The sequence below is a fragment of the Bos javanicus genome, chromosome 15 (genome assembly GCF_032452875.1).
Source record: "Bos javanicus breed banteng chromosome 15, ARS-OSU_banteng_1.0, whole genome shotgun sequence".
Taxonomy (NCBI): Eukaryota; Metazoa; Chordata; class Mammalia; order Artiodactyla; family Bovidae; genus Bos; species Bos javanicus.
In genome coordinates, this window is record NC_083882.1 from 18,666,897 (window position 1) to 18,693,679 (window position 26,783).

At 38.3% G+C, this 26,783-nt stretch overlaps 1 protein-coding gene across 1 annotated transcript in view; it reads left to right on the forward strand.

Moving 5' to 3' along the window:
• DDX10 (DEAD-box helicase 10) overlaps positions 1-25,609 on the forward strand; it is a 311,200-nt gene extending 285,591 nt beyond the window's left edge. Inside the window, exon 18 of the mRNA XM_061440233.1 lies at positions 24,929-25,609. Coding sequence (XP_061296217.1) covers positions 24,929-25,106 — 178 coding nt within the window. The 3' untranslated portion in view covers positions 25,107-25,609. The remainder of the gene's footprint in view (positions 1-24,928) is intronic.
• Positions 25,610-26,783: the final 1,174 nt, after the last annotated feature.

A 26,783-nucleotide genomic window follows, 5' to 3' on the forward strand; every position in this document is an offset into this window, starting at 1 on the left:
TGATTGCTTAAGAGTTAAAAATATCTTCTTGATCTGTAATCTCTGGCTTCTTGTCACATTTCCTCCATCCGTTCTTTCAACTGAGAATTTTTTTTGTACCTATCCTGTGCCAGGCATAGTGCAGGTACAGAGGATAAAACATTAAGCAAGAAAAATACCTTCCGAGCTTTGACAGAGCTTTTAGTTTAGTGAAGGTTACAGATGGATAAACAAGCAATTACAAACCAGCATGTTGGTTAAGTACTGTGATTTGTGCACTGGCAGAGGTGATGGGGAGAGGAGTAGGTAAGCCTGAAAATGATGTGCCTAAGTCTTGGGCTTGGCAAACTAGAAATAGCTTCCTGAAGGGCGTGATGGCTCAGCTAAACCTGAATTGAGTTTGTTATAAGAGAGCAGGGAGAAGGGTAAATTGCCTTATAAAGAAAGCTGAGCACAGAAGAATTAATACTTTTGAACTGTGGTGTTGGAGAAGACTCTTGAGAGTCTCTTGGACTGCAAGGAGATCCAACCAGTCCATCCTAAAGAAGATCAGTCGTAGGTGTTCATTGGAAGGACTGATGTTGAAACTGAAACTCCAGTACTTTGGCCACCTGATACAAAGAGCTGACTCTTTTGAAAAGACCCTGATGCGGGGTAAGATTGAGAGCGAGAGGAGAAGGGAACGACAGAGGGTGAGATGGTTGGATGGCATCACTGACTTAATGGACATGAGTTTGGGTAAACTCCAGGAATTGGTGATGGACAGGGAGGCCTGGCGTGCTGCAGTCCATGGGGTCGCAAAGAGCTGGACAGGACTGAGCGACTGAACTGAATGGCCTTTGAAGTGAGACAAGTAACTTTAACCGTATTCCAGTTAAATTCTTCTGTTAATAAATGTGTTCCTTTTAGCTGTGCCTCACAAGCTGAGAGAAATTTGGTTCTGAACATGTAATGTAAGATTAATTTTTATATATCTTTTTAGCATTCATCATGTTTGGTTTATGGCCATCTTCATGTGGATTGCTAATGATATGAAAATTTGTAAAGTATTGAATACTAAGGAAAAGAAGCAGCTGGATGTTCCAGATATTCATTATCCAGTCAAATTAAGTTTTTAATATTTATAATTTTAATGTTTTTCCAACAAAAAAGGGAAAGTGAAAAAATTTGTGATTAGACTGCACTGTGTCAATGTTTTCTTCACAGACCACAGTCTCTGGCTAAGGCAGATTGCTTTATATTGTTATGTGGCAGGGTATTTGGTAGATTATTTTAGGTGGTCTAAGATCTCTCACATGTGTAATTTGTAGTGAGACTGTTGGCATAATTTAGACATAAAAACCTTTGTATGGATTGATACCTTTTCTTGTACAAGGTAAATTTTCACATGTAATATAATTAGCTATTCTTTTTGCTTAGTCTGACACAGCTCTAAATCAAAAGGCTGATCAAGGATTTTTGTCTTTTTTTTTTTTTTTTCATTTGTTGGGGGTTTTGTTTTGTTTTAAAAATCTGTTTTATGCTGGTTTTCTGTTTCTGAGTGAACTTGCCCATCTTTAAAAGTTATCTCTTACTTGAAGGAGATGCACTACTTTAATCTGTATGGTTTCTCTTAGTGTTGTTCTGTGATAACTCTTGAATAAATTTTGCCCAGCAAATACCCTTCTAAGACTTTACAGTCAGCTTTCTTTATATGTGGGAGACTTTTTTACCAGGAAAAGAAATATGTATACATCAAAGATAAATTTAGGGAGAAGGAAAATTCCCAGAAAGCATTTTCCTTTCTAAACTGGTTTTAGTTGGGGCTGGGTGTTGCACATTATGAATTTTATATAAATTGGTGGAATCATAAGTGCTAAATATAGGGGATGATTTTTGAAGGGATTTTTTTCTTACTCAGAGTCTAGGTGATTGTTAAATAGGATTGGCTATAGTTTTCACTTACTTGAACCACTATTCACTGGTGAATCTAGATGTGGGTGGTAGATATGGAAAGAAGTTGGCTCAGCTTAATGATATTATTAATGACTTTATTATGTGACTGCCATTCTTTCCTTTTATTCTTTTTAACTTCAGGAGGTATATCCCTGATTCCAATATGCCTAGCAACTTTCAAGAGAAAATCTCAATCATCTCTTCTTTGTGAAATACCAAGTTCATGACCTATCAGATTTCATAGAGCTTTTATCATAACTTAGTGAGTTATGAATGATGAGTTAATTTACTTGACTTTCTTTAAATTTTATTCCTTTTGTCTTTCTCCCTTTTGCCACTGCCCTGAAACAAAAACATATCCTGTTGTGATGTAAAGCATAAATGGAGAAACTTCCAAGGCAGATTGTTGGGATAGCAGGGAGGCAGGGAGTAAGCAGGGTGTAGCGGGTGAGAAGGCAGTATTTTTTTGTCTTCAGACTCTTAAGGGAAAGGTTGCTACCCACTGAGGAAGGGAAGGTATTATTTTCTTGGATTAGAGTTGGGAAAGGGAAGACATATTTTAAGAAATACAGTATTTAAGAAGCTCCTAGTTTGACCTTACTTGTTCCTACAATTATTGAGCAGAAGCATGAAAATGAAAGTCGCTCAGCTGTGTCCGACTCTTTGTTACCCCATGGACTATACAGTCCATGAAATTCTCCAGACCAGAATACTGGAGTGGGTAGCCATTCCCTTCTCCAGGGGATCTTCCCAACCCAGTGGTTGAACCCAGGTCTCCCACATTGCAAGCAGATTCTTTACCAGCTAAGCCACCAGGGCAGCCCAAAGCTAGAAACAGTGCAGTAAATAAAACTCTCAGGTTTTACCCTACGTGTTCTACTCCTCTGTCATTTAGCCACCACTGAATAACTGTTACTCAATGGCAGTGGTAGGTTTGCCATGTTTCAGAAGTGCAGGATCTCTAAGAAGTTGGATGAATGGCTGAGGATGCCATGAGACCAGAATGAACCATCTCTTAAGGGTGATGAAACACCTCTAAGGGTTCTCTTGATTTCTGCCCTGATGATGTTGCATGGCAACTTTGCTTTCACTGAAAAGACTGTTGAAAATGACACTTTCTTAGGACCATCCTTGAGAGTGATGTCACCCTTTTTTTCATTTCACAGTGCTTCATGTAGAATACATTAATGTCAATGACTATATTACATCATTTTCCTTATCCATTCCTCTTTTAGAATTTTAGGTTGTATCCATTTTTACTTTTTTGATTCTTGTTATTTGGTTTTGTTTTGTTTTTGCTATTGTAAGTAATTCTTTAATGGATAACTTTGTTGAACATTGGGTTTTCTGTCTCTTAAAATCATTTGAAGGACTAATGAAGAGTAAGATGAAAGTGTAAAACTTAATTTTGCCAGATAGTTAGAACACTGGGGACATGATTGGGTAGATGATGATCATGAATATTAAAAACTAATCAGTGAAAGTAGTTTGAGGAGAAAAGCTAATGTGTTTTTGGGGAGCAGAAATGTTGTACATACAGATTAGTAGCAAGACAAATCCATAATATAAACTGAACTCTTGTGAATGTTTAAACTTTTTAATCTGGGAGAAGAGAAATCATTATGTATGTCTTCTAAATTCCAACAGAGCAGAGCTTCTTAACCTGGACTTGATGGATGAACTTTAGGGGAATCTCAAACATGTTTATTGTGAGATGGGGGAGCCAAACTTTTTGCCCATCTCAATGATGTTGTGTGTTTTTTAGAAGGAAACATGTACATGTGATTGCAATCCCCTGCCTGCTGTTGCCCTCTCACAATCCCCAACCTTTTCTGATTATTAGAATTCTGATCTAAGAGGTTATCTTCTGCTTTTGCAGTTATATTTGTAGTGAATGCTGAGCCAATCAATATTTTCTTTGACTAAATTGTTTTTGCAAATCTGTTTCTAGTACCAAGCAGCTAGAAAAGAGACATCTTAAGGACATGATACATTTTCAGTTCCATTTCTATATGTGGTAGCCTTCACCATCAGAAGGAAGCTGGGCAGATTTTATGGAATGTACTGAAGTAATTAATCTTAATTAGGATTGTTGCCATGGCCTTGTAAATGAAAATTTATGATAAGAGGAAAAGTCTGGCACTACATATTTGAATACCAGAGTGCCAATATTTAAAGATAGGTATAAAGATTTCTGAGAATTTTTTAATGGTCCCAAGGTCATTTATTATTAGCTTAAAATTCTTTAAGAAGAAGTCCAAGCTGCATTTACTGATATGAATGCAAGAAGGAGAGTTTTATATAAATAAGAGCAAGTGAACATTCAGATGCTGAACTCTGGTAGCTTTCCACACACTATTTGGCAGCATGTTGTAAAAGGACACCCACGGGTTTCTGTGTGAGTGAATTCTCCCTGTCCTCAGCTTCCTTGCAGCTAGATCAGTATGCAGTTTCACCTCATTTCTTGTGTGCATTCCAAAAAAAGAGAAGAAAAGCACGAGGTTGAAAAGCTGTACAGAGACTGTAGTAGAAGGAGTGTGCTTTCTTCCATCAGCCACCTATCCTGGCTTTTGTCAGATATCTGAATAGGCTTGTATGGCAATGTTGATCCTCCATTTTATGATACCAACACATACCAACTTGCACAGCCCTAATTGTACATGAACAAATATAGCTGCCACAGAAGTTAGGAGCTCTAACATTCGGCATCATGATGCTTTCTGGCGGCACAATCTCTTCCAGTGTCAGGCTTACAGAATCCCAAGTGATTATGGTTACCATTTTGTAGCTTAATTATTGGAACCGTTTGTCCCAGTGTCCTTGGAAGTGTAGGGATTATATTGTGTTTCTGTAAAACCCTAGTATACCAGGGAAGAAGCTGAAAGGTTTTCCCAACAAATCTTTCCTTCTTTGATGTTTTGGCCACAGTCATATTAGACAGCACTTGGAATGTTCTTGAGGCTTGGAGTAGCAGTTCCAAGTTCAGGCCCTGTAGGCCAGGGAGTGTGGTTTCCAGATTACAGAGAATGTTCTCATCTCTTGTATTGGAGTTTACTTACACATCATTTATTTAAAGTATGCTCACATCACTTATTTAAAGTAAACTATTTAACAGTTAGTAGACTTTCTATCAGAGAACGCAATGTCACCCCACTCCAGTACTCTTGCCTGGAAAATCCCATGGATGGAGCGGCCTGGTAGGCTGCAGTCCATGGGGTCGCTAAGAGTCGGACACGACTGAGCGACTTCACTTTCACTTTTCACTTTCATGTATTTGAGAAGGAAATGGCAAAGCACTCCAGTGTTCTTGCCTGGAGAATCCCAGGGACGGGGGGGCCTGGAGGGCCGCCGTCTCTGGGGTCGCACAGAGTCGGACACGACTGAAGCGACGCAGCAGCAGCAGCAGCAGCAGCAGACTTTCTATTCATGGCAAGTACTGATGATTACATTCTTCTTGTTGGAATGTCCCATCCCTTTCTACATCTGTTAAAACTATTGACTAAAGCTTCCTAAGGGCCAGAGGGAGAATTTTTTAAAATCAAGTCAAATAAGACATGTAGTTTCCTCTACATGAAAAAGTATTATATCAATGAATCAAACTCCTTCCTTCTGCTTTTAAGTATTAAAATATGTGGGAATTTAAACTATGTCTCTATGTCTGTTCCTCAAAGAATGGTCTCAGAAGCATCTGTATTACGGAAATAGTTGCTTTAGCAGGTCTAACATACGAATTACATGAGGTTTTATGAACCAGGCTTCCTGGGTAGCTCTAGTGGTAAAGAACCCACCTGCAGAAGACATAAGAGACACAGATTCAATCCCTGGGTTGGGAAGATCCCCTGGAGGAGGGCATGGCAACCCACTCCAGTATTCTTGCCCCTGGAGAATCCCATGAAAAGAGGAGCCAGGCAAGCTGCAGTCCAGTGGGTTGCAAAGAGTCGAACACAACTCGAGCAACTTAGCACGCATGCATGAACACTATGAACCAAGAAATGGAATGACTTTCCCACGGGCACCACTGCGTATAGTTTGGAATATGGATGTACATTCCATATCCGAAACTTAGCAACATGCAGAGAAGTACGAGTTTTATGAAATTAAGTCTCTGTTAGAACAAAGGCAGGTTGTTTTGCCCTATGGAAAAATTGCAACTTCTGGAGTCAGGTAGACTGACCTAAGTTTGAATGTTCATTTCTTTTATAAGTTGTAGGCCATACCAAGTTATTTTACTTAATCTCTCTGACCTTCAGTTTTCTTCATCAATTGAATGATGATAATTCTTACCTTGCAAAGTAAGAATATAAACTAAGAATATAAACCAGGAAGATATAAACTAAGAAGAAAGCAGAGTATGATATGTAATAGTCATTAATATAATCATTTTTAACTATAAAAACAAAACTATGGCAGGATTTTTTAAATAAGTGTATACACTTATAAGAATAGGATATCTTCTGGGATATCAACTTTCTTCTTTCCTCCTCATCAAAATCTTTCATTAAGAAAAAAAAATCATTCATTACACCCCATAAACACAACGTGGCAGACCCTATTTTCACAACACTACAGAACTACCCTACAGACCAGTGCTGCATGATATAATGAAAATGATGTCATTAAAATATCCTATTCAGTGTATGGATGAAGAGTCTGTATTACCAGATTGGAATGTGGGAAATGTCTTTACTTGTCTATTTTTCTTCCTTAGTGTTTTCATTATTCAGGAATTAAACATACTGAAAGTTTACTAAGTACTTGGCATAGAGCAAGAGAAATATTAGATCCCAGTCCTCATAAAGCTTATATTCCAGTGAGTGAATGTAAAAAGAAGAGATGGTGATAAGGGCCATGAAAGTGATAAATGTAGGGTAATGAGAGAGGAATTGGGAGAGTTTGCTTTATATAAAGTGGTTAGGAATAACCTCTCTGAAGTGAAACATGAAGGAAATCATTCATCCTAACATTCTAACCATGAATTGCTTGTACAGTTATTAAAATTTAAATATTTATCTTAAAAGCATCTCTATAATTATATGGCTGCCAGAGATTCCTTTTTTTCATTGCATCATCCTTCAACCATGTGTCTGTCCTGACTGTGAATCTAATTGGTTTGATAGAGGGTGATGAGGATGAGAAGCAGCTGCTACTCTAGTCCACAGAGTGGCAGCTTATTAGAATGGTGTATACTAGCATGAAGTTTACAAGGACAGGAGAACTGAGCACACCAGTGGAAGACTCGGAACGGCTTAAGTTATGTACTCATAACCTAAGACGTAGATTATTAGTTAAAGCAGCATGTCATTCACTGAGGATAAGAGGAGAAAACTTGAATGTATTTTTATGTTTAACTATTTAGGTTATAATGTGTTGATGGTGTATCAGCTCTTTCGAACTATGCAAATCTTCTTCTTATTAACTATGTACATATCATTTCTGTAGCAACCTTAGTTTTTACAGTAGAAATTGAATGAAAAGTGGAGTTCTTATATATCCCTTGCCCCTGTCCCCCACATCCTTTCCTGTTGTCAACAGAACTAAGCAGTTACATGTTACTTAGCCATAAAAATGAATGAGTTACTGCCATTTGCAATAATGTCAGTAGACCTTGACATTGTCTAGAGAGTATTATGCTTAGTGAAATAAGTCAGAGAAAGACAGATACTGTATATGTCATCATTTATATACTGAGTCTAAAAAAGAAATGAATGTATATAGCAAAACAGAAATAGACTCACAAATAAATAAAACGAACTAGTGGTTACCACTAGTAATTACCAGTGGGAAGAGGGGAGGTCAAGATAGGAGTATGGGATTAAGACATACTAACTACCAGGTATAATATAAAAAAGAAACGAGGATATATTATATAGCACATGGAAATATAGCCATTATTTTATAGTAAGTTTAAGTGGAGTACAAGCTATGTACTGAATTACTGTGTTGTACACCTGAAACTAACATAATACTGTAAATCAACTGTTCTTCAATTAAAAAAGAGAGAAGATAGTTGGAGAAACTATATTTATAACGCATTTACTATGCATTCAGTTCAGCTCAGTTCACTTCAGTTGCTCAATCGTATCCAACTCTTTGCGACCCCATGAACCACAGCACACCAGGCCTCCCTGTCCATCATCAGCTCCCGAAGTCCACCCAAACCCATGTCCATCGAGTCAGTGATGCCATCCAACCATCTCATCCTCTGTCATCCCCTTCTCCTCCTGCCTTCAATCTTTCCCAGCATCAGGGTCTTTTCCAATGAGTCAGCTCTTCACATGAGGTGGCCAAAATACTGGAGTTCCAGCTTCAACATCAGTCCCTCCAATAAACACCCAGGACTGATCTCCTTCAGAATGCACTGGTTGGATCTCCTTGCAGTCCAAGGGACTCTCAAGAGTCTGCTCCAACACCACAGTTCAAAAGCATCAATTCTTTAGCACTCAGCTTTCTTCACAATCCAACTCTCACATCCATACATGACCACTGGAAAAACCATAGCCTTGACTAGATGGACCTTTGTGACAAAGTAATATCTCTGCTTTTCAATAGGCTCTCTAGGTTGGTCATAACTTTCCTTCCAAGGAGTAAGCGTCTTTTAATTTCATGGCTGCAATCACCATTTGCAGTGATTTTGGAGCCCAGAAAAATAAAGTCAGGCACTGTTTCCACTGTTTCCACGTCTATTTGCCATGAAGTGATGGGACCAGTTACCATGGTCTTAATTTTCTGAATGTTGAGTTTTAAGTCAACTTTTTCACTCTCCTCTTTCACTTTTATCAAGAGGCTCTTTAGTTCTTTTTCACTTTCTGCCATAAAGGTGGTGTCATCTGCATATCTGAGGTTATTGATATTCCTCCCGGCAATCTTGATTCCAGCTTGTGCTTCCTCCAGCCCAGAGTTTCTCATGATGTATTCTGCATATAAGTTAAATAAGCAGGGTGACAATATACAACCTTGATGTACTCCTTTTCCTGTTTGGAACCAGTCTGTTGTTCCATGTCCAGTTCTAACTGTTGCTTCCTGACCTGCATATAGGTTTCTCAAGAGGCAGGTCAGGTGGTCTGATATTCCCATCTCTTTCAGAATTTTCCACAGTTGATTGTGATCCACACAGTCAAAGGCTTTGGCATAGTCAATAAAGCAGAAATAGATGTTTTTCGGGAACTCTCTTGCTTTTTCCATGATCCAGCGGATGTTGGCAATTTGATCTCTGGTTCCTCTGCCTTTTCTAAAACCAGCTTGAACATCTGGAAGTTCACAGTTCATGTATTGCTGAAGCCTGGCTTGGAGAATTTTAAGCATTACTTTACTAGCATGTGAGATGAGCGCAATTGTGTGGTAGTTTGAGCATTCTTTGGCATTGCCTTTCTTTGGGATTGGAATGAAAACTCACCTTTTCCAGTCCTGTGGCCACTGCTGTGTTTTCCAAATTTGCTGGCATATTGAGTGCAGCACTTTCACAGCATCATCTTTCAGGATTTGGAATAGCTCAACTGGAATTCCATCACCTCCACTAGCTTTGTTCATAGTGATGCTTCCTAAGGCCCACTTGACTTCATATTCTAGGATGTCTGGCTCTAGGTGAGTGATCACACCATCGTGATCATCTTTGTCATGAAGATCTTTTTTGTACAGTTCTTCTGTGTATTCTTGCCACCTCTTCTTAATATCTTCTGCTTCTGTTAGGTCCATACCATTTCTGTCCTTTATCGAGCCCATCTTTGCATGAAATGTTCCTTTGGTATCTCTGATTTTCTTGAAGAGATCTCTAGTCTTTCCCATTCTGTTATTTTCCTCTATTTCTTTGCATTGATCACTGAGGAAGGCTTTCTTATCTCTTCTTGCTATTCTTTGGAACTCTGCATTCAGATGCTTATATCTTTCCTTTTCTCCTTTGCCTTTCACTTCCCTTCTTTTCACAGCTATTGGTAAGGCCTCCTCAGCCAACCATTTTGCTTTTTTGCATTTCTTTTTCTTGGGGATGGTCTTGATTCCTGTCTCCTGTACAATGTCACGAACCTCCATCCATAGTTCATCAGGCACTCTATTAGATTTAGTCCCTTAAATCTATTTCTCACTTCCACTGTATAATCAATCATAAGGGATTTGATTTAGGTCATACCTGAATGGTCTAGTGGTTTTCTCCACTTTCTTTAATTTCAGTCTGAATTTGGCAATAAGGAGTTCACGATCCAAGCCACAGTCAGCTCCCGGTCTTGTTTTTGCTAACTGTATAGAGCTTCTCCATCTTTAGCTGCAAAGAATATAATCAGTCTGATTTCGGTGTTGACCATCTGGTGATGTCCATGTGTAGAGTCTTCTCTTGTTTTGTTGGAAGAGGGTGTTTGCTATGACCAGTGGCAAAATTCTATTAGTCTTTGCCTTGCTTCATTCTGTACTCCAAGGCCAAATTTGCCTATTACTCCAGGTGTTTCTTGACTTCCTGCTTTTGCATTCCAGTCCTTATTTATCAATTATCTTCTATGAGATAGATATTAATCACAATTTACAAATTAGAAATTAACACTTCATGAAGTTAAACAGCTTTCCCAAGTTTTGGCATTTGTTGCATTTTAGTCAAGTCTGACTCCAAAGCCACTTTTTCCATACCAGATTTTTTATAAAACTGTCAAGTGACTGATTTAAAAAAGCAGACATTTCAACATTAAACATGCTAGAAGAAAAATATATTCTTTACATTATGAGATGTATACATCCCAGAGGAGTTACATGTCTTTTTCAAAGAAAATAAAAATTACTGTTTTTTCATTGAATCAAAATGGCAAGTTATACTCCTTCTCTAATGTTGATGTAGTATTTAATTCCTTACTCTGAGTCTGCAGTTATTGGATGCTTCTTCTTTCTAGTAGTATTTTCCCTATGCAGTTAACGTTTTACTTTTCACTGTAGCTTTGATCTTTGGATTTCTTTGGAATTAATGATATGCTACTTGAAAAAAAATACAGTCCAGATTTTAATGTCCGCTTATATACTGGCTGACACAAATTAAGAATGTGATTTTTAGAGATCATTCTACCTAACTTTATGTAATTGAGTGGGTTGGATATTTAGCAGTATAGAAGCTTAGCTTTGTGAGTTTATTCATCATTTATTTAAGAAGTACTTATTGAGTCTCTGGATACTAGGGAATGTGATTGCAAAGAATAAGACAGTTTTTTTCTTCAAGAAACTTGAGATCTGATGGGTGAACCATCTAAGTGGAGCATTTCCTAGGGTGTAGCTGAGGAGTGCATAGCCCTAGGGGGTCACCTAAGAGGGGGCACTTAACCTAGACTAGGATGGTCTGGGAGGCTTCCCAGGGTTGAGTCAGGAGAAGGAGGAGAATGAATGACAAATATGGGCAAAGCTTTCAAATTAAGATAGTGTCAGAGGTGCTAGGAAGACTTAGATGAATTTGAGAGAGATTAGTGAAGAAATGATCAATTAAATTAAAGATGCAAAGAAGTGGTTAAAGCATGACTTCTAGGCTTTTAGTAGGGGTATTACTGTTTGCTTGGAAGGAAAATATAGGAGAAAGAATATATTGGGGGGGAAACGGGTAGTAGTTAGGGACATGTTGCGTTTCCACACCTTTGAAAATACAGATAGATAGCCAAGATCCAGTTGAATATGCTGATCTGGTGGTTAGGAAGGAATTCTAGGCTAAAGATGCATATTTTATAAGTCAAAAGCACTGTGGAAGATAGTGAGTTATGGAATTTAGCCATAACATGACCATAGGATTTTGAAAACATGGTTTATATGACTTTGAAAAGCATATGCAAAGTTGAAATTTAGAACACTGGGAACTTGTGCTATTAAAAACAAGGGGTTAGTCAGCAGACTGGAGCCTGTGTACCCACAAACCAAACTGAGTGCTGTGAGAGTTCTCCCAGGCATAAGGCTTTCCCCTGTGACTGTTGCAACTTGAAATCAAAGCAGAGTTTGTTGAAACCTTGCCTGCCTTCTTCATTGCAGTAATGATACTTTTCAGGACTTGAAGAACCTTCAAAAAGGTCATGATTTCTGTCTTTCAGATGAGTGGACATTTATTGAATGACTTCTTTTTATTAATTGGAGGAAAATTGCTTTACAATGTTGTGTTGGTTTCTGCCCTCCAACTACGTGAATCAGTCATAATTACCCATATATCCCCTCTCTTGAGCCTCCCTCCTCTCCCTGAATGACTTCTTTATTCAAATCATCTTCACAGATAAAGAAGACAAACAGCCCCAGACTACAAAAACCTAAAAATTTAGTAGACACAGGAAGAAATCTGTACAGAATTGACTGTAATACTATTCAGAATGAGTGCAATGAAAGAGGCACAGACAGTATGTAAAATGGAATTATGTGAAGGGAATCTTTGAGGAAAAGGTAGCATTTGAACTGGGCTTTGATAAGGAGGATTCAAATAGTTGTAAAACAGAAAAGGTAATTCCAAATGGAGATAAATGAAATTGAGAACCTAGAACATATTCAGGGAATAAAATGTAGTCCAGAGGAACAGAGTATATTAAAGAGGGGTAATGCAGAATACGGTACAGAGGCAGGCAATACAAGAAGGCAGTCCCTGAAGTGTTGATGAAGAATTGCAAGAACCAAGGTGTATTTTACAAAGAGTCCTCTTTTAAGCATATGTTGGGTTGGCAGGAATGGGGGCACTGTTACATGGGAGACATAAAGGTTTCAGTTCAGTTCAGTCGCTCAGTCGTGTCCGACTCTTTGCGACCCCATGAATCGCAGCTCGCCAGACCTCCCTGCCCATCACCAACTCCCAGAGTTCACTCAAAATCACGTCTGTCGAGTCGGTGATGCCATCCAGCCATCTCATCCTCTGTCGTCCCCTTCTCCTCCAGCCCCCAATCCCTCCCAGCATCAGAGTCTTTTCCAATGAGTCAGCTCTTCGCATGAGGTGGTCAAAGTACTGGAGTTTCAGCTTTAGCATCATTCCTTCCAAAGAACACCCAGGACTGATCTCCTTTAGAATGCACTGGTTGGATCTCCTTGCAGTCCAAGGGACTCTCAAGAGTCTGCTCCAACACCACAGTTCAAAAGCATCAGTTCTTCGGCACTCAGCTTTCTTCACAATCCAACTCTCACATCCATACATGACCGCTGGAAAAACCATAGCCTTGACTAGACGGACCTTTGTTGGCAAAGTAATGTCTCTGCTTTTTAATATGCTATCTAGGTTGGTCATAACTTTTCTTCCAAGGAGTAACCATCTAAAGTATGATAATTCAACAAGAACCTGGATTTAAGAAAACTGGTTTTTGACCTTTTCCTTTTTCCTTAGGGCATAGTGGGCATGGAAATCATTATTAAATGGCTTTTTTTTAAAAGCTTAATATGTAAATCTGAAAAGTATAATCCGTGGAGCACAGTTCTCAAGTCTAGAACAATGACTTCCAATGTTTTCATTTGCTTTCAACTCCTCTGGTCCCTCTGTTTTGAAAAATTTTTGTCTTTCAAGAAAGTTAACAAAAAGTTAATGTTTCACATTTGTTTTATTAACAAAGGCATAGTTTCCAGTCCTCCCAAGCTTGTAAGTATTCACAAAGCTCAGCTATTATTATTTCAGACAAAAGCAAAAAAGTGTATACCTTAGTCTAGGGCATATAGTTGCAGGCATTTTGAAATGCTGAAAATAACCCATGACCCATCTATCACGACAAAAGAAATCTTACCTTTCCCCATACTTCTGTGGATCCAGAGACCCAGGTTGAAGCTTTTGTAGCACACTTATTTATGCTTTGAAGTATATAGAATTACAAAGAATAATTGTAATTCTTTGCTCAGAACTACATTTCCTTTCAAATCTGATTCTTCTTTTTTAATTGCAAAGAGTAATACAGGCTTGTTACAGAAAAACTGAGATACATATACCAGCAAAAAAGAATATTTTAAAAAATCTTCCCAAATCTTATTCAGTGCAAACATAAGTGCAGCCTTTTTAAACAAAGATAGATACTTATTCTGTATTGGTTTTGTAGCTGTTTTCAGTATCAATAAAGAAATTCCTGCAACATTTTAAAAATAGCTGCATAGTATTTCATTTCTAATTTTATAATTTACTTAACAAATTAATATCTTATGATTGGACCTATGGGTTTCTGACTTTCTGAAATTACAAGTAGCTTTGCTTAAATATCCTGTAACTAAATCTTTATACACAGCTCTAATTATTTCCTGGGGATAAATTCTTAGAAGAGAGATTGCTGGATGTGCATTCTTAAAAGGTGTTAGCATTTGCCCTCCAGAAAGGTTGTACTAATTTACATTCCCATCTAGCGGTTTGCATTCTAATTGGGAATTAAGATGCATACATGAAAAAAAAATCCCTTCAGTGTCAGGAAATAGTAATGCTAGGTGCAAAAAATGACTAGTGAACAATTAAAGTTATAGGAATTCAGAGGAAAATGATCACTTTTAATAGGGAGCTTAGGTGCCTTTGTGGATGATGATGGAATTGAAGATGGATCTTGAAACAGAGGAGGACCAAGAAGGAGGGAAGTGCTACAGGGGGCACAGAGGGGACTCGCAAGAATGTCTCTGATCTTCTGGGCAAGGGCCATGGATGAGAAGTGCCAGAAGGAGGGCTGACCCTACCACGTTAGCTCGTGTGTTTCTCCCTCTTCTGTTGCTCATAAGTGTAATTCAGACTCCACTCTTATTCTGGGTGACTAGGTAGCTACAAGCACCTGAAACCAGGAAATCAAACCTGTTGGAAAATCAGTTCAGTTTCTGGGAGAATTTGAGGTTTGGGTTCAGAGAATTTAGAAAGTAGGAAAGTTGTATTCCATTTAAAACTTGGTTATTAATATGTTTATTAAAATGTTAAAATAGAATTCACATCCCAATGTTAAATTTTTTTTTCTTAATTATTAGCAATGAATAGATTGGCTCAGATGCTCCCTGTGGGTATCATGACAAGCTTTTGTGTTAACATTTTCACTAAAAAGTCATTGAAGTAAAACTCTGTTATTGTTGATTCAGATTACATATTACAGCATGATATTTGTGTGTGTGTATGTGTTGTTGTTTGATAGGTTCTTTAAGTCATATACCTGACTTACATAGCAGTAAATCACATTGCTCATTGAATCTGTTAATTAGAGTATTAAAAGATAAGTAGCTCTGATTCTTTTGCTTTTGTAGTTTTACAGAAATAGTGGGGCTTTTAATGCTCTGAGCCATCCTTTTGCTTTTTAAGGCATATTTTATCAACCTAGTATGTTGCACTCTTAATGTTGAACAGTAATATGGTCCTTCTTGACACTTAACACAATACATTTGAAGAATATGGAGAGAGTTTGGCACTCTAACTCCCACAGAAATACTAACATAAAAATGAAATGCAGAGTTCAGCCTCAGATTCCCAGCCCTGTTTTGCAGCCACTACCCAGTTTTCATTTCATACTGTGAGCCTCCTTACAGCCTTTGGTCCCCTGTACTTTATAGCAGGTTCCCACTAGCTATCTGTTTTACAAATGGTAGTGTTCATGTGTCAGTCCTAATCTCCCAATTTGTCCCTCCATCCCCTTCCTCCACTGTGTCCACACGTCTGTTCCCTAGGTCTGCATCTGTATTCTTGCCCTGGAGCTAGGTTTATCTGTACCATGTTTCTAGATACCACATATATATGTTAATATATGATACTTGTTTTTCTGTTTCTGACTTACTTCACTCTGTATGACATGCTCTAGGTCCATCTACTCTCTACAAATGACCGAGTTTCTTTCCTTTTTATGACAGAATAATGTTCTGTTGTTCATATGTGCCACATCTTCCTTCATCTGCTGTTGGACATTTAAGTGGCTTCCATGTCCTGGCTATTGAAAATAATGCTGCAGTGAGCATTGGGGTGCATCGTTTTGAATTATAGTTTTCTCGGTATATGCCCAGTAGTGGCCTTGCTGGGTCATATGGTAGTTCTGTCGTTAGTTTTTTAAGGACCCTCCATACTGTTCTCCACAGTGGCCGTATCAGTTTACATTGCCACCGGTAGTGCGGGAGGGCTCCCTTCTCTCCACTCGTCTCCAGCATGTACTGTTGGTAGATTTGTTTTGATAATGACCGTTCTGACTGGTGTAAGGTGATAGCTCCTTGTAATCTTGATTTGCCTTTCTCTGATAATTAGTGATGTTGAACATTGTTTCCTGTGCCTCTTGGCCATCTGAATGTCTTTTTGGAGAGATGTCTGTTTAAATCTTGCATCCATTTAAAAAAAAATTTTTAATTGAGCTCCATGAGCTGTTTGTATATTTTGGAGATTGATTCTTTGTCCAGTGCTTCATTTGCAAATATTTTCTTCCATTCTGAGAGTTGTCTTTTCATCTTGTTTATGGTTTCCTTTGCTGTACCAAAGCTTCTAATTTTAATTAAGTCCCATTTGTTTATTTTTGTTTTTATTATCGTTACTCTAGGAGATGGGTCAAAAAAGATCTTGCTGTAGTTTATATCAAAGAGTGTTTTTCCTGTTTTCCTCTAAGAATTTTATAGTTTCTGACCTTATATTCAGCTCTTTAATCCATTTTGAATTTATTTTTGTGTATGGTGTTAGATGGTGTTCTAATTTCGTTCTTTTACATATGGCTGTCCAGTTTTCCCAGCACCGCTTATTGAAGAGGCTGTCTTTTCTCCATTGCATATTCTTGTCTCCTTTGTCACAGATTATTAGGTGCCCATAAGTGCCTGGGTTTACCTCTGGGCTTTCTATCCTGTGTCATTGATCTCCATTTCTGTGTTTGTACTAGTACCCTACTGTCTTGGTTACTGCAGCCATGTAGTATAGTGTAAAGCCATGGAGCCTGATTCTTCCACTCCATTTTTCTTTCTTATGATTGTTTTGGCTATTTGGGATCTTTTGTGTTTCCATATAAATTAATAAGATTTTTTTGTAGTAATTATGGGAAGAATGCCATATTCCTCCGTCTGTGTAATCTTTGATTTCTTTCATCAGCATCTTTTAATTTTCTGAATATGTCCTTTACTTCCTTAGGTACGTTTATTCCTCAGTATTTTATTCTTTCTGATGCAATGATAATGGGATAATTTCCTTGATTTCTATTTCTGATCTTTCATTGTTAACATATAAGAGATGACTTTGTATTAACTTTGTATCCTTAAGCTTCACAAAATTCACTGATGAACTCTAGTGGTTTTCTGGTGACATCTTTAGGATTTTCTCTGTGTGGTGGTATCTCATCTGCAAACAGTGACAGTATTACTTCTTTTCCAATTTGGATTTCTTTTATTTCACTTTCTTCTCTGATTGCTGTGGCTAGAACTTCTAAATCTATGTTGAAAAATATTGCCAAGAGTAGACATCCTTGTCTTGTTCCTGATCTTAGAGGAAATGCTTTCCATTTTTAACCTTTGAGAATGATATTTACTGTGGGTTTGTCATATATGGCCTTCATTATGTTGAGGTAGGTTCCCTCTATGGCCAATTTCTGGAGCATTGATTTTTTTGTTTGTTTTTTTAATCAATGTGTGTTGAATTTTGTCAGATTTTGTCAATTTCCTGCATATATTGAGATGATATGGTTTTTACCTTTTAGTTTGTTGATGTGGTGTGTCACACTGATTGATTTGTGGACCTTGGGAAATCCTTGCATCCCTGTGATAGATCCCACTTGATCATGGCATATGATCCTTTTAATGGGTTGTTGGATTCAGTGTGCTAGTATTTTCTCGCGGAGAAGGCAATGGCACCCCACTCCAGTACTCTCGCCTGGAAAATCCCACGGATGGAGGAGCCTGTTGGGCTACAGTCCATGGGGTCGCTAAGAGTCGGACACGACTGAGCAACTTCACTTTCACTTTTCACTTTTATGCATTGGAGAAGGAAATGGCAACCCACTCCAGTATTCTTGCCTGGAGAATCCCAGGGACGGGGGAGCCTGGTGGGCTGCGTCTTTGGGGTCGCACAGAGTCAGACACGACTGAAGCGACTTAGCAGTATTTTCTTGGGGATTTTTGCATCTTTGTTCATCAGTCATGAAGTGAAATGACGTGAAAGTTGCTCAGTCATGCCCGACTCTGTGCAACCCCATGGACAGTCCATGGAATTCTCTAGGCCAGAATACTAGAGTGGGTAGCTGTTCCCTTCTCCAGGGTATCTTCCCAACCCAGGGATCAAACCCAGGTCTCCCACATTGTAGGCAGATTCTTTACCAACTGAGCCACCAGGGAATCCCTCATCAGTCATACTGGCCTATAATTTTCTTTTTTTGTGATATCTTTGTCAGGTTTTAATATCATGGTGATGATGGCTTCATAGAATGAGCTTGGGAGTGTTTTTCCCTCTACAATTTTGTGTAAGAGTTTCAGGAAGGTAGATGTTAAATAGAATTTGCCTGTGAAGACATGTGGTCCAGGAGTTAGTTTGTTGAAAGATTTTTAATTACAGTTTCAGTTTCAGTACTTGTGACTGGTCTGGTCATGTTGTAATTTCTTCCTAGTTCAGTCCTGGAAGGTTGTACCTTTCTAAGAATTTGTCCATTTCTTTTAGGTTGTCCGTTCTACTGGCTAATAGTTGCTTGTGGTCATCTCTTACAATCCTTTGTATTTCTGTGGTGTCCCTTGTAACTTCTCTTTCATTTCTAATTTTATTGATTTGAGTCCTCTTCCTTTTTTCCTTGATGAATCTGAATAAAGATTAATCCATTTTCTTTTTCTTCTCAAAGAACCAGATTATAGTTTCATTTGAAGTGAGAAGTGTTAGTCACTCAGTTGTTTCATTAATCTTTGCTATTGTTTTCTTCGTCTCTGTTTCTCCTCTGATCTTTATGATTTCTTTCCCTCTACTGACTTTGGGTTTTGTTTGTTCTTCTTTCTCTAGTTGCTTTAGGTGTGAGGTTAGGTTGTTTATTTGAGACTTTTGCTGTTTCTTCAGATAAGGCTGTATTGCTATAAACCTCCCTCTGACAACTGCTTTTTCTGCATGCCATACGTTTTGGATTGTCCTATTTTCATTGTTATTTGTCTCTAGTTATTTTTTATTTCCTCATTGATTTCTTCTGTGATCCAGTGATATTTAATAACATATTGTTTAGCCTCCACATGTTTGTGTTTTTTACAATATTTTTTTCCTGTAATTGATTTGTAATCTCATAGTGTTGTGGTTGGAAAAGATATTTGATATGATTTCAATTTTCTTAAATTTACTGAGGCTTCATTTGTGACCCAAGATGTGGTCTGTCCGAGAGAATGTTCTGTGTTCTGTGTGCACTTCAGAAGAAAGTATATTTTGTTGCTTTCTGGGGTATTTTTTGATTTGCCTGCTTTCTTCTTTGACCGATTGGTTGTTCAGGACAGTGTTGTTTAATTTCCACATATTGTGAATTTTTCAGTTTTCTTATAATTTCTAGTTTCATACCATTGTGGTTGGTAAAAATATTTGATATGATTTCAGTCTCCTTAAATTACTTAGATTTGTTTTGTGGCTTATCTATCTTCAAGAATGTTCTGAGCATGCTTGAGAAAAATGTGTATTCTGCTGCTGTTAGGCAGAATGTCCTTTATCTGTCTATTAAATCTCTTTGATCTAAAGTGTAGTTCTAATCCAGCGTGTCCCTTTTAATTTTTTGTCTGGATGATCTAGCCGTTGTTGAAAGTGGTATACCGAAGTTCCCTTCACTTGCTGTATTGTTGTCTATTTCTGTCTTCACATCTATTAGTATTTGATACATTGTGGTCCTCCAATGTTTGGTGTATGTGTATTTATTATTGTTATATCCTCTTAATGATTTGATCTCTTTGTCATTGCATAATGATCTTGTTTGTCTCTTGTTACCATTTTTAGCTTAAAGTATATTCAATCTGATGAAAGTTTAGTACATCAGTTCCCTTTTGGTTTCTAGGAATATCTTTTTCCAGCGTTTCATCTTGAGAGTATATGTTCTTAAAGCTGAATTGAGTTTCTCGTAAGCAGCATGTGAAAGTGAAGTCGCTCAGTCCTGTCGACTCTTTGCACATATAGTTGGGTGTTGTCCATCCACACACTCTATGCCTTTTCATTGGAGAATTTAGTCCATTTACATTTTGAATAAGATTGATATGTAAGGAATTACTAATGCCATTGTATTGTTTTCTGGCTGTTTTGTTGTTCTCTTGTTCTTTTTTTCCTCTCTCTTGCTACATTATTTGTAAATTGATGATTTCTTGTAGTGGTATGCTTTGATTCCCTTCTCTTTATCTTTTGTGAATGTGCTATAGATTTTTGCTTTGTGGTTCCTATGAAGCTTACATAAGTCATCATATAGATATAACAGTCTGTTTCACACTAATAATAGCCTATTTCAATCATACCAAATATTTCTACCCATTTATCCCCTCTTTTTATGCTTTTGATGTCACAGTTATATATCACCTTTTATCTTGTGTATTTATTAACCAGTACATAGCTATAGTAATTCTTAATATTCTTGTCCTTTAACCAATATATGAAAGATGCATGTTAAACACACCACCATATTGCAATAGTATGTTTACTGGTGTGTTGGATATTTTCATGTACTAATTAATGTTCTCTGATTTAACTTGAACTTCTTTCATCTTTTTTTTTTTTTTTAAATATGACAGGTCTAGTGGTGATGGATTCCTTCAGCTTTTATTTGTCTGGGATAGACTTTATCTTGCCTTCATTTCTGAAGGACAGTTTTACCAGTTAGAGTACAGTTAGTTTTTTGTATCTATGGGTTCCACATTCAACCAAGTGTGAATCAAAAATACATAAGGAGAAAGATTCCAGAAAGTTCCAAAACTTAAGTTTGCCATGCACCAGCAACATTTAAATAGCATTTACATTGTATTGAGTGTTAAAAGTAGTGTAGGAATGATTTAAAGCATATGGGAGGATGTGAGTAGTTTATATGCCAATAAATCCTACGCCATTTTATATAAGTACTTGAGTATATGCAGATTTTGGTAACCTGAGAGGGGAAGGGAGGAGAGTTCTAAAACTAATTTCCCACAAATTCTGAAGAATGTCTGTATTTTTGTTTGGCAACTTTTTTCTTTTCAATACTTTTGATGTATCTGCATTGAGCTTCCTTAAAACAGCTATTTTGAATTCTTTATCCAGCAAATCGTAGAACTTTATCTCTTTGCGATTGTTTCTTAGAAGATTATTTTGATCCTTTTGGTGGTGTCGTGTTTCCTTAATTTTTCACGTTTCAAGTTTTGTGTTGCTGTCCTCACATTTGCAATAGCAGTCGTCTCCTCCAGTCTTTACTAACTGCCTTCAGGAGAGAAATACCTCTGTCAGGCTTTCTAGGGATTCTGAGGCTTTCTCAGGCTTTTCTTACATATGCCTGCTCTGTGCTTCTTGCTCTCTTTTAAGGCAGAATTATTAAGCTTGTGTCCCTTCTCTTGATCCTGCAATGCACGAGGTTGAATACTGATAGCTTCCCTTTTGTTTTCCCATGGGTGATCCTAAAGCTGAAGTTTGTGGCCTATCCCTGACCCACAGATTTGGTTCATGCTCATTAGCTATCTGCCAAAGCTCACTCTCACCACTAGCCTCAGGAGCACTTGCAGGGAGCTGGACACAGGCAGGACAGGGGTGAGGTTGGGTGAGGCCCATGGAGCTCTGGGGGTGCCCATGGGCCAGTTGGAGAGATCTACTTGAAAGGCATCTCCAGCACTTCATGGGCAGGCATCTGGGTGGAATTCAAGATGTAGGTGGTTGGATTCATGTCCTTTTAACTCCCTCTGAGAGTCCTATCTACCTAGCCTGTCTTCCCACCACCCTGTGGAGCTCATGATTTAGTTTTCTGGATAGGGTGAGAGAGAAATGGGAAAGAAGTTTCACACAGTTGGGGAGGTCAAGTACTCACTCATGTGCTCTCACTTACCTTCATGGGAAAAATCACAGGCCAAGATCTCTCTTGGCCCTGAACTATGCCACCTTTGGGGAGGATTGATGTGAATAAAATCAAGCTGTTTCATTTACCCTCTCCAGTGTGTCCAAACTCTCATTTTTTTGCTCCATTGGTATGCTGAAACTTCTCCACAGGAGACCCAGACTTAAATAAAGTCTTACTTGTCTGTGGCTGATTGTCTCAGACTGCCAACAAGTTATTGTTATTCCACAGCCAAGAAGGCCTAGAACTGTGGTTTGTGGTCCACTGCAGGGTTCACAGCTGAGATTGAGGTCCTTATGCCTCTTACTCACACGTGATTGGTTGAGACTCCTCTAGGGTCTTTTGGTGTATAGTGCTAGATCCTGCAGTATCCGCAAAGGCACTTTTGTCCATGGATGGATGCCAGATTGTTGTTGTTGGATGGGAACATGAGTAAGGATATCCCATTTAGCCATGTTGCTGACATCACCCTCTAGTACTGCACTGTTTAGAAGAGTCCTTTTCTGAAGATACCAAATTATGACCATGTTTTGACTAATATTTTCAGATTTATTACATTATTCTCTTTTGGGGAAATGTTTTCTAGATTCATAACATTATCCCCCTTTGGGGTAAGTTGTTGTTGTTGTTCAGTCACCCAGTCATGTTCAACTTTTCGTGACCCTATAGACGCAGCATGCCAGGCCTCCCTGTCTCTTACCACTCCCAAAGTTTGCCCAAATTCATGTACCTTGCATCAGTGATGCCATCCAGCCATGTCCTCCTCTGACTCCCTCTTCTCCTTCTGCCCTCAATCTTTCCCAGTATCAGGGACTTTTCTAGTGAGTCAGCTGTTCGCATCAGATGACCAAAATATTGGAGCTTCAGCTTGAGCATTCAGGGTTGACTTCCCTTAAGATTGACTGGTTTGATCTCCTTGCTATCCAAGGGACTCTTCTCCAGCACCACAGTTTTAAAGGCATCAATTCTTTGGCGCTCTGCCTTCTTCCTGGTCCAGCTCTCAAAACTGTATGTGACCACTGGGAAGACCATGGCTTGACTATATGGACCTTTGTCATCAGAGTAATATCTCTGCTTTTCAACACACTATCTAGGTGTCATAGCTTTCCTGCCAAGAAGCAGTTGTCTTCTGATTTCATGACTGCAGGCATCATCCTTAGTGATTTTAGAACCCAAGAAGAGGAAATATGTCCCTACCTCCACCTTTTCCCCTCTATTTGCCATGAAGTAATGGGGCCAGATACCATCTTAGTTTTTTTAATGTTTAGTTTTAAGCCTTTCACTCTCTTCCTTCACCCTCATCAAGAGACTGTTTAGTTCCTCTTCACTTTCTGCCATTAGTATCATCCACATGGGTAACTTGCCTATAGAATATGTAAATTATTATTTAATAATTAATTTTTCATACCAATTGCAACTTACTTGCTATGGAAAGTAGTATAAAATATCTTTTTAAAATTTTAACTGGTCCACAAAGCAGCAAAGTTGCTAATTCTGAAAATATTTTCCATCTACATAAATTTTCCAAATTTTTTTTTTAAATTTTCTGAACCAGCTGTTTCCTGTACAGAATATAATGTGAGGAGCACATTAACAAAGGATGCATAAGTAAAACCCACTAATTAGGCTGCTCTGAGATGCACTTGAGGTACAGGCAGAGCAAAATCAGTATTATCTTGTTCCAAATAAATCATGGTACTCTAGTCCAGTGGAATTGGCACCAAACTGGCCATACTCAAGAAGATCGGGACTCAGTACTTTTTCTTAAAGCCCTCTTTCTGCTAAGAAGAGCTTTCTTTTCTTTACTGGCTGGATTCTCATTATAAGGAACTCTTTCATGTTCATCTCTGTAGGTACCCACCCTTTTAAAATATGGTTATTTGTGGCTTTAAATAACCTCATAGTGTTGTCAGTGTATCTTTCCTCCAATGGTGAGAGAGAATGGCTGCTGAGTCAGAGTATTGGGCATTTGTGGGAGGTGCATGGGAAAATTATTTACAGATTTCCTTCAAGCTGGTCAGAACTGGATATATTGATTAGGCACATTCACTTGATATCCCAGCTATCTTCTTAAGGTATAATAGAGTTGTTTGAAACTGGAGCAGTTTGTTGTCTTTTGGAATGCATCTTATGCTTGGAATATATTTTGGTTTCCATCATCTGGCTTTTGAATTTAGAGTCATTCACATGTAAGTTTGAAGATCATGTGCATAATATGGGTTCAGTCATTTAACCTCTCTTAACCTCATTGTAGAATGAGGCCAGTGCTCCCCACACCAAGGATTTTCATGAAGATAAATGTTGTAGTCTATGTAAAGCATGTAGCGCAATGCCAGACCATTGGTAAGCCCTTAATAAACAGCTGCTACTGGCATAACTACCAGGTGGATTTTTAAATTTTGTTTTAAACTTGTGGCCAATAATTTGGCCATCTTTGAACATGATGATGGATAATGGTTTTCAAAATGCCTTGAGGATATTTTATTTTTTCTTCAGTTTTTCTTGTGTCAAGTGATTTTTTCTACCTTCAGAAATTAGTTATATTTTTATGGTCTGTGTGTCAACTGTGTGCAGAATACCACAGTAATGTTTATGTTTTCTTAAGACCATTTGTGAATCTTAGATACAGATTTAAATGGGGCAGAATTACTTTTTGTCTTAAGTAATTTTTAACTTAACATTTCATGTTCTATTTTATTCATGATCCATGTATCACAAATTGATGCAACAGATATTACCTAAAGGATAAACTAACCTTAGATAGAGATGGTTTGATATGGCAGAACAAGCACAGATTGGAGCCAGTCTGGAGCCAGACTCTGGGCCAGTTGGTGTTCTCAAATTGTGGATGCTGTATCCAGAGCTCCTAGAATTATTGTGAGGATTAGATGAGACCGTGTGTACAATGTACCCTGCCCAGTGCCTGGTATATGATAGCCCTTTGCCCACATCTGTTAATGAATGAGAAGGGACTTATTTATGACACAGATAGCCTGATGTTATTATAGCTTCTTTCCTTCTTGAATAATAATACCACTTTGTCAAGTATCTGTTATTGGTAATTTTTTCCTATTTTTAATGTCTAATTTCATAATAATGTAGTTATTTATAACGGAAATCATTGGATTTGTTTCCATCAGTGATATCAAGAAGAAGCAGACAATGAGGAAAAGGAACAACAGTGAAGTAGAAGACGCGGGACCAGCAAGTCGTGACCGAAAGAAAACCAAGTGGGAAACCTTAGAACCTTTGGATACAGGCCTGTCTTTAGCTGAGGACGAAGAGCTGGTGTTACATCTGCTCAAAAGTCAAAGCTAAATTGTTCTGCTCTTGTCTTCTCCTTTAAATCTCTGGTCATGATTATGTGGACAAGAAGTTGAAAAAAACAGTAGGTTTGGGGCACTTAAGTAACATGAGTCCCATGTCCAGAGGACCCATTCTTCAGACAGGAGTGATCACATCTCCAAGCCCCTTTCACAGGCCGTGCTTGAAGCATCCCAGAGGAAACTCACAGTAACAGTGGATTATAAAATTTGCTGATCCTGTTTTCCAGCATGTGCTCTGTTAGATTCTATCCATGGGTTCCTACATCTATCATTGGAAATGCTTCCTGTGTTTTACTGGCAAGTTCTGAAGACCTTGTTTCATTGTTAGCGGTTCCTGTCTTGCTTACCATACAGAAGTTTCTCTGTGATATTAAACAAAATTGCTCACAATTTTGATATATTTAATATTTCTAAAGAGTATGACGGACCAACCCTGAGAAAAAAACGAATATTTTTGAATTGCCATGATCAATAATAAACATATTTCCTATAAAATATTACTGTTTTCATTGTATCCAGAAATATGAGAGATTCTCAAGGGAAGGCTTTTAAGATTAAAATACTTGGCCAATTCCTGAAACAGTGAATTTTGCATATTCTTAAATTAGCCTTCCTAAAGATATCTTTTAACTTACACTTGCAGACTGGGTAGCCATTTATAAATAGAAGTCCTGAATCTGAAGACTTTGTTATCTAAAACCAGATCTGCTAGTGAGCACCTCATATGCTTTAGGTCCTCTACAAGTGCCTTGTTGAGGATGCTCCACAGATCGCAGCCCAGAGCCAGCTCGTGATTATGAGTAGAACAAGACAGATTCTCTTTTGGTTACAAATGACTGGCAAACTCTTCACAGGGAAAGGAATCTGTGCCTTGGCACGACACCACTGATTTGTTCATAGATGTATCACCTTCTCCTTGTCTTCTCTCTTTCCTACTTTCCACTCCATACACAAAAGTAGTTTTTGGTTACTGGTGCAAATGATTCATGAATTCAAGAAAGGGAATATCCACAAACACTTCCATCTCAGCCTAAGTCCGTATTTGTATCTTAAAGGTTTCTCCTGCCTTTGTACTTGACATCCTCATGAGTGATACTAACATCCTTCAGACATCGAAATGAGAAACTTGATAACTCCTCAGCTTCTCCCTTTCCCCACCCTTCACTTTGCTGGTTCATGGTTAATTCTTCTTCATAATGACTCTCATACCGCCATTGTTTCTTCTCCATCTTTACAGCTTCTACTTTCAGGCAGAGTTCAGATTCTCATCGTGACCTGTTCACATTTCTGCAGTGATCTCCTAACTAGTCATTGTGCTTCCTGTCAGCCTTCCACATTATCAGCATTCTCTTCATAGCACTGATCTGAGCATGTTTCTTACGCCTGTTGCAGTGCTTTATTATGTAATGTTGCAGACATTTGCTTATAGGCCTGTTCCCTCTGTTATATGACAAGTTTCTTGAGAGCAGGACTGTTTTATTCTCTCCTCTGTATGCACAGAGCCAAACACAGCACTTACAATGCCTTATAATGGGTTCAGTAAACTGAAGTCACTCAGTCGTGTCTGACTGTTTGCAACCCCGTGGACTGTAACCTACCAGGGTCCTCCATCCATGGGATTTCCCAGGCAAGAGAACTGGAGTGGGTTGCCATTTCCTTCTCCAGGGAT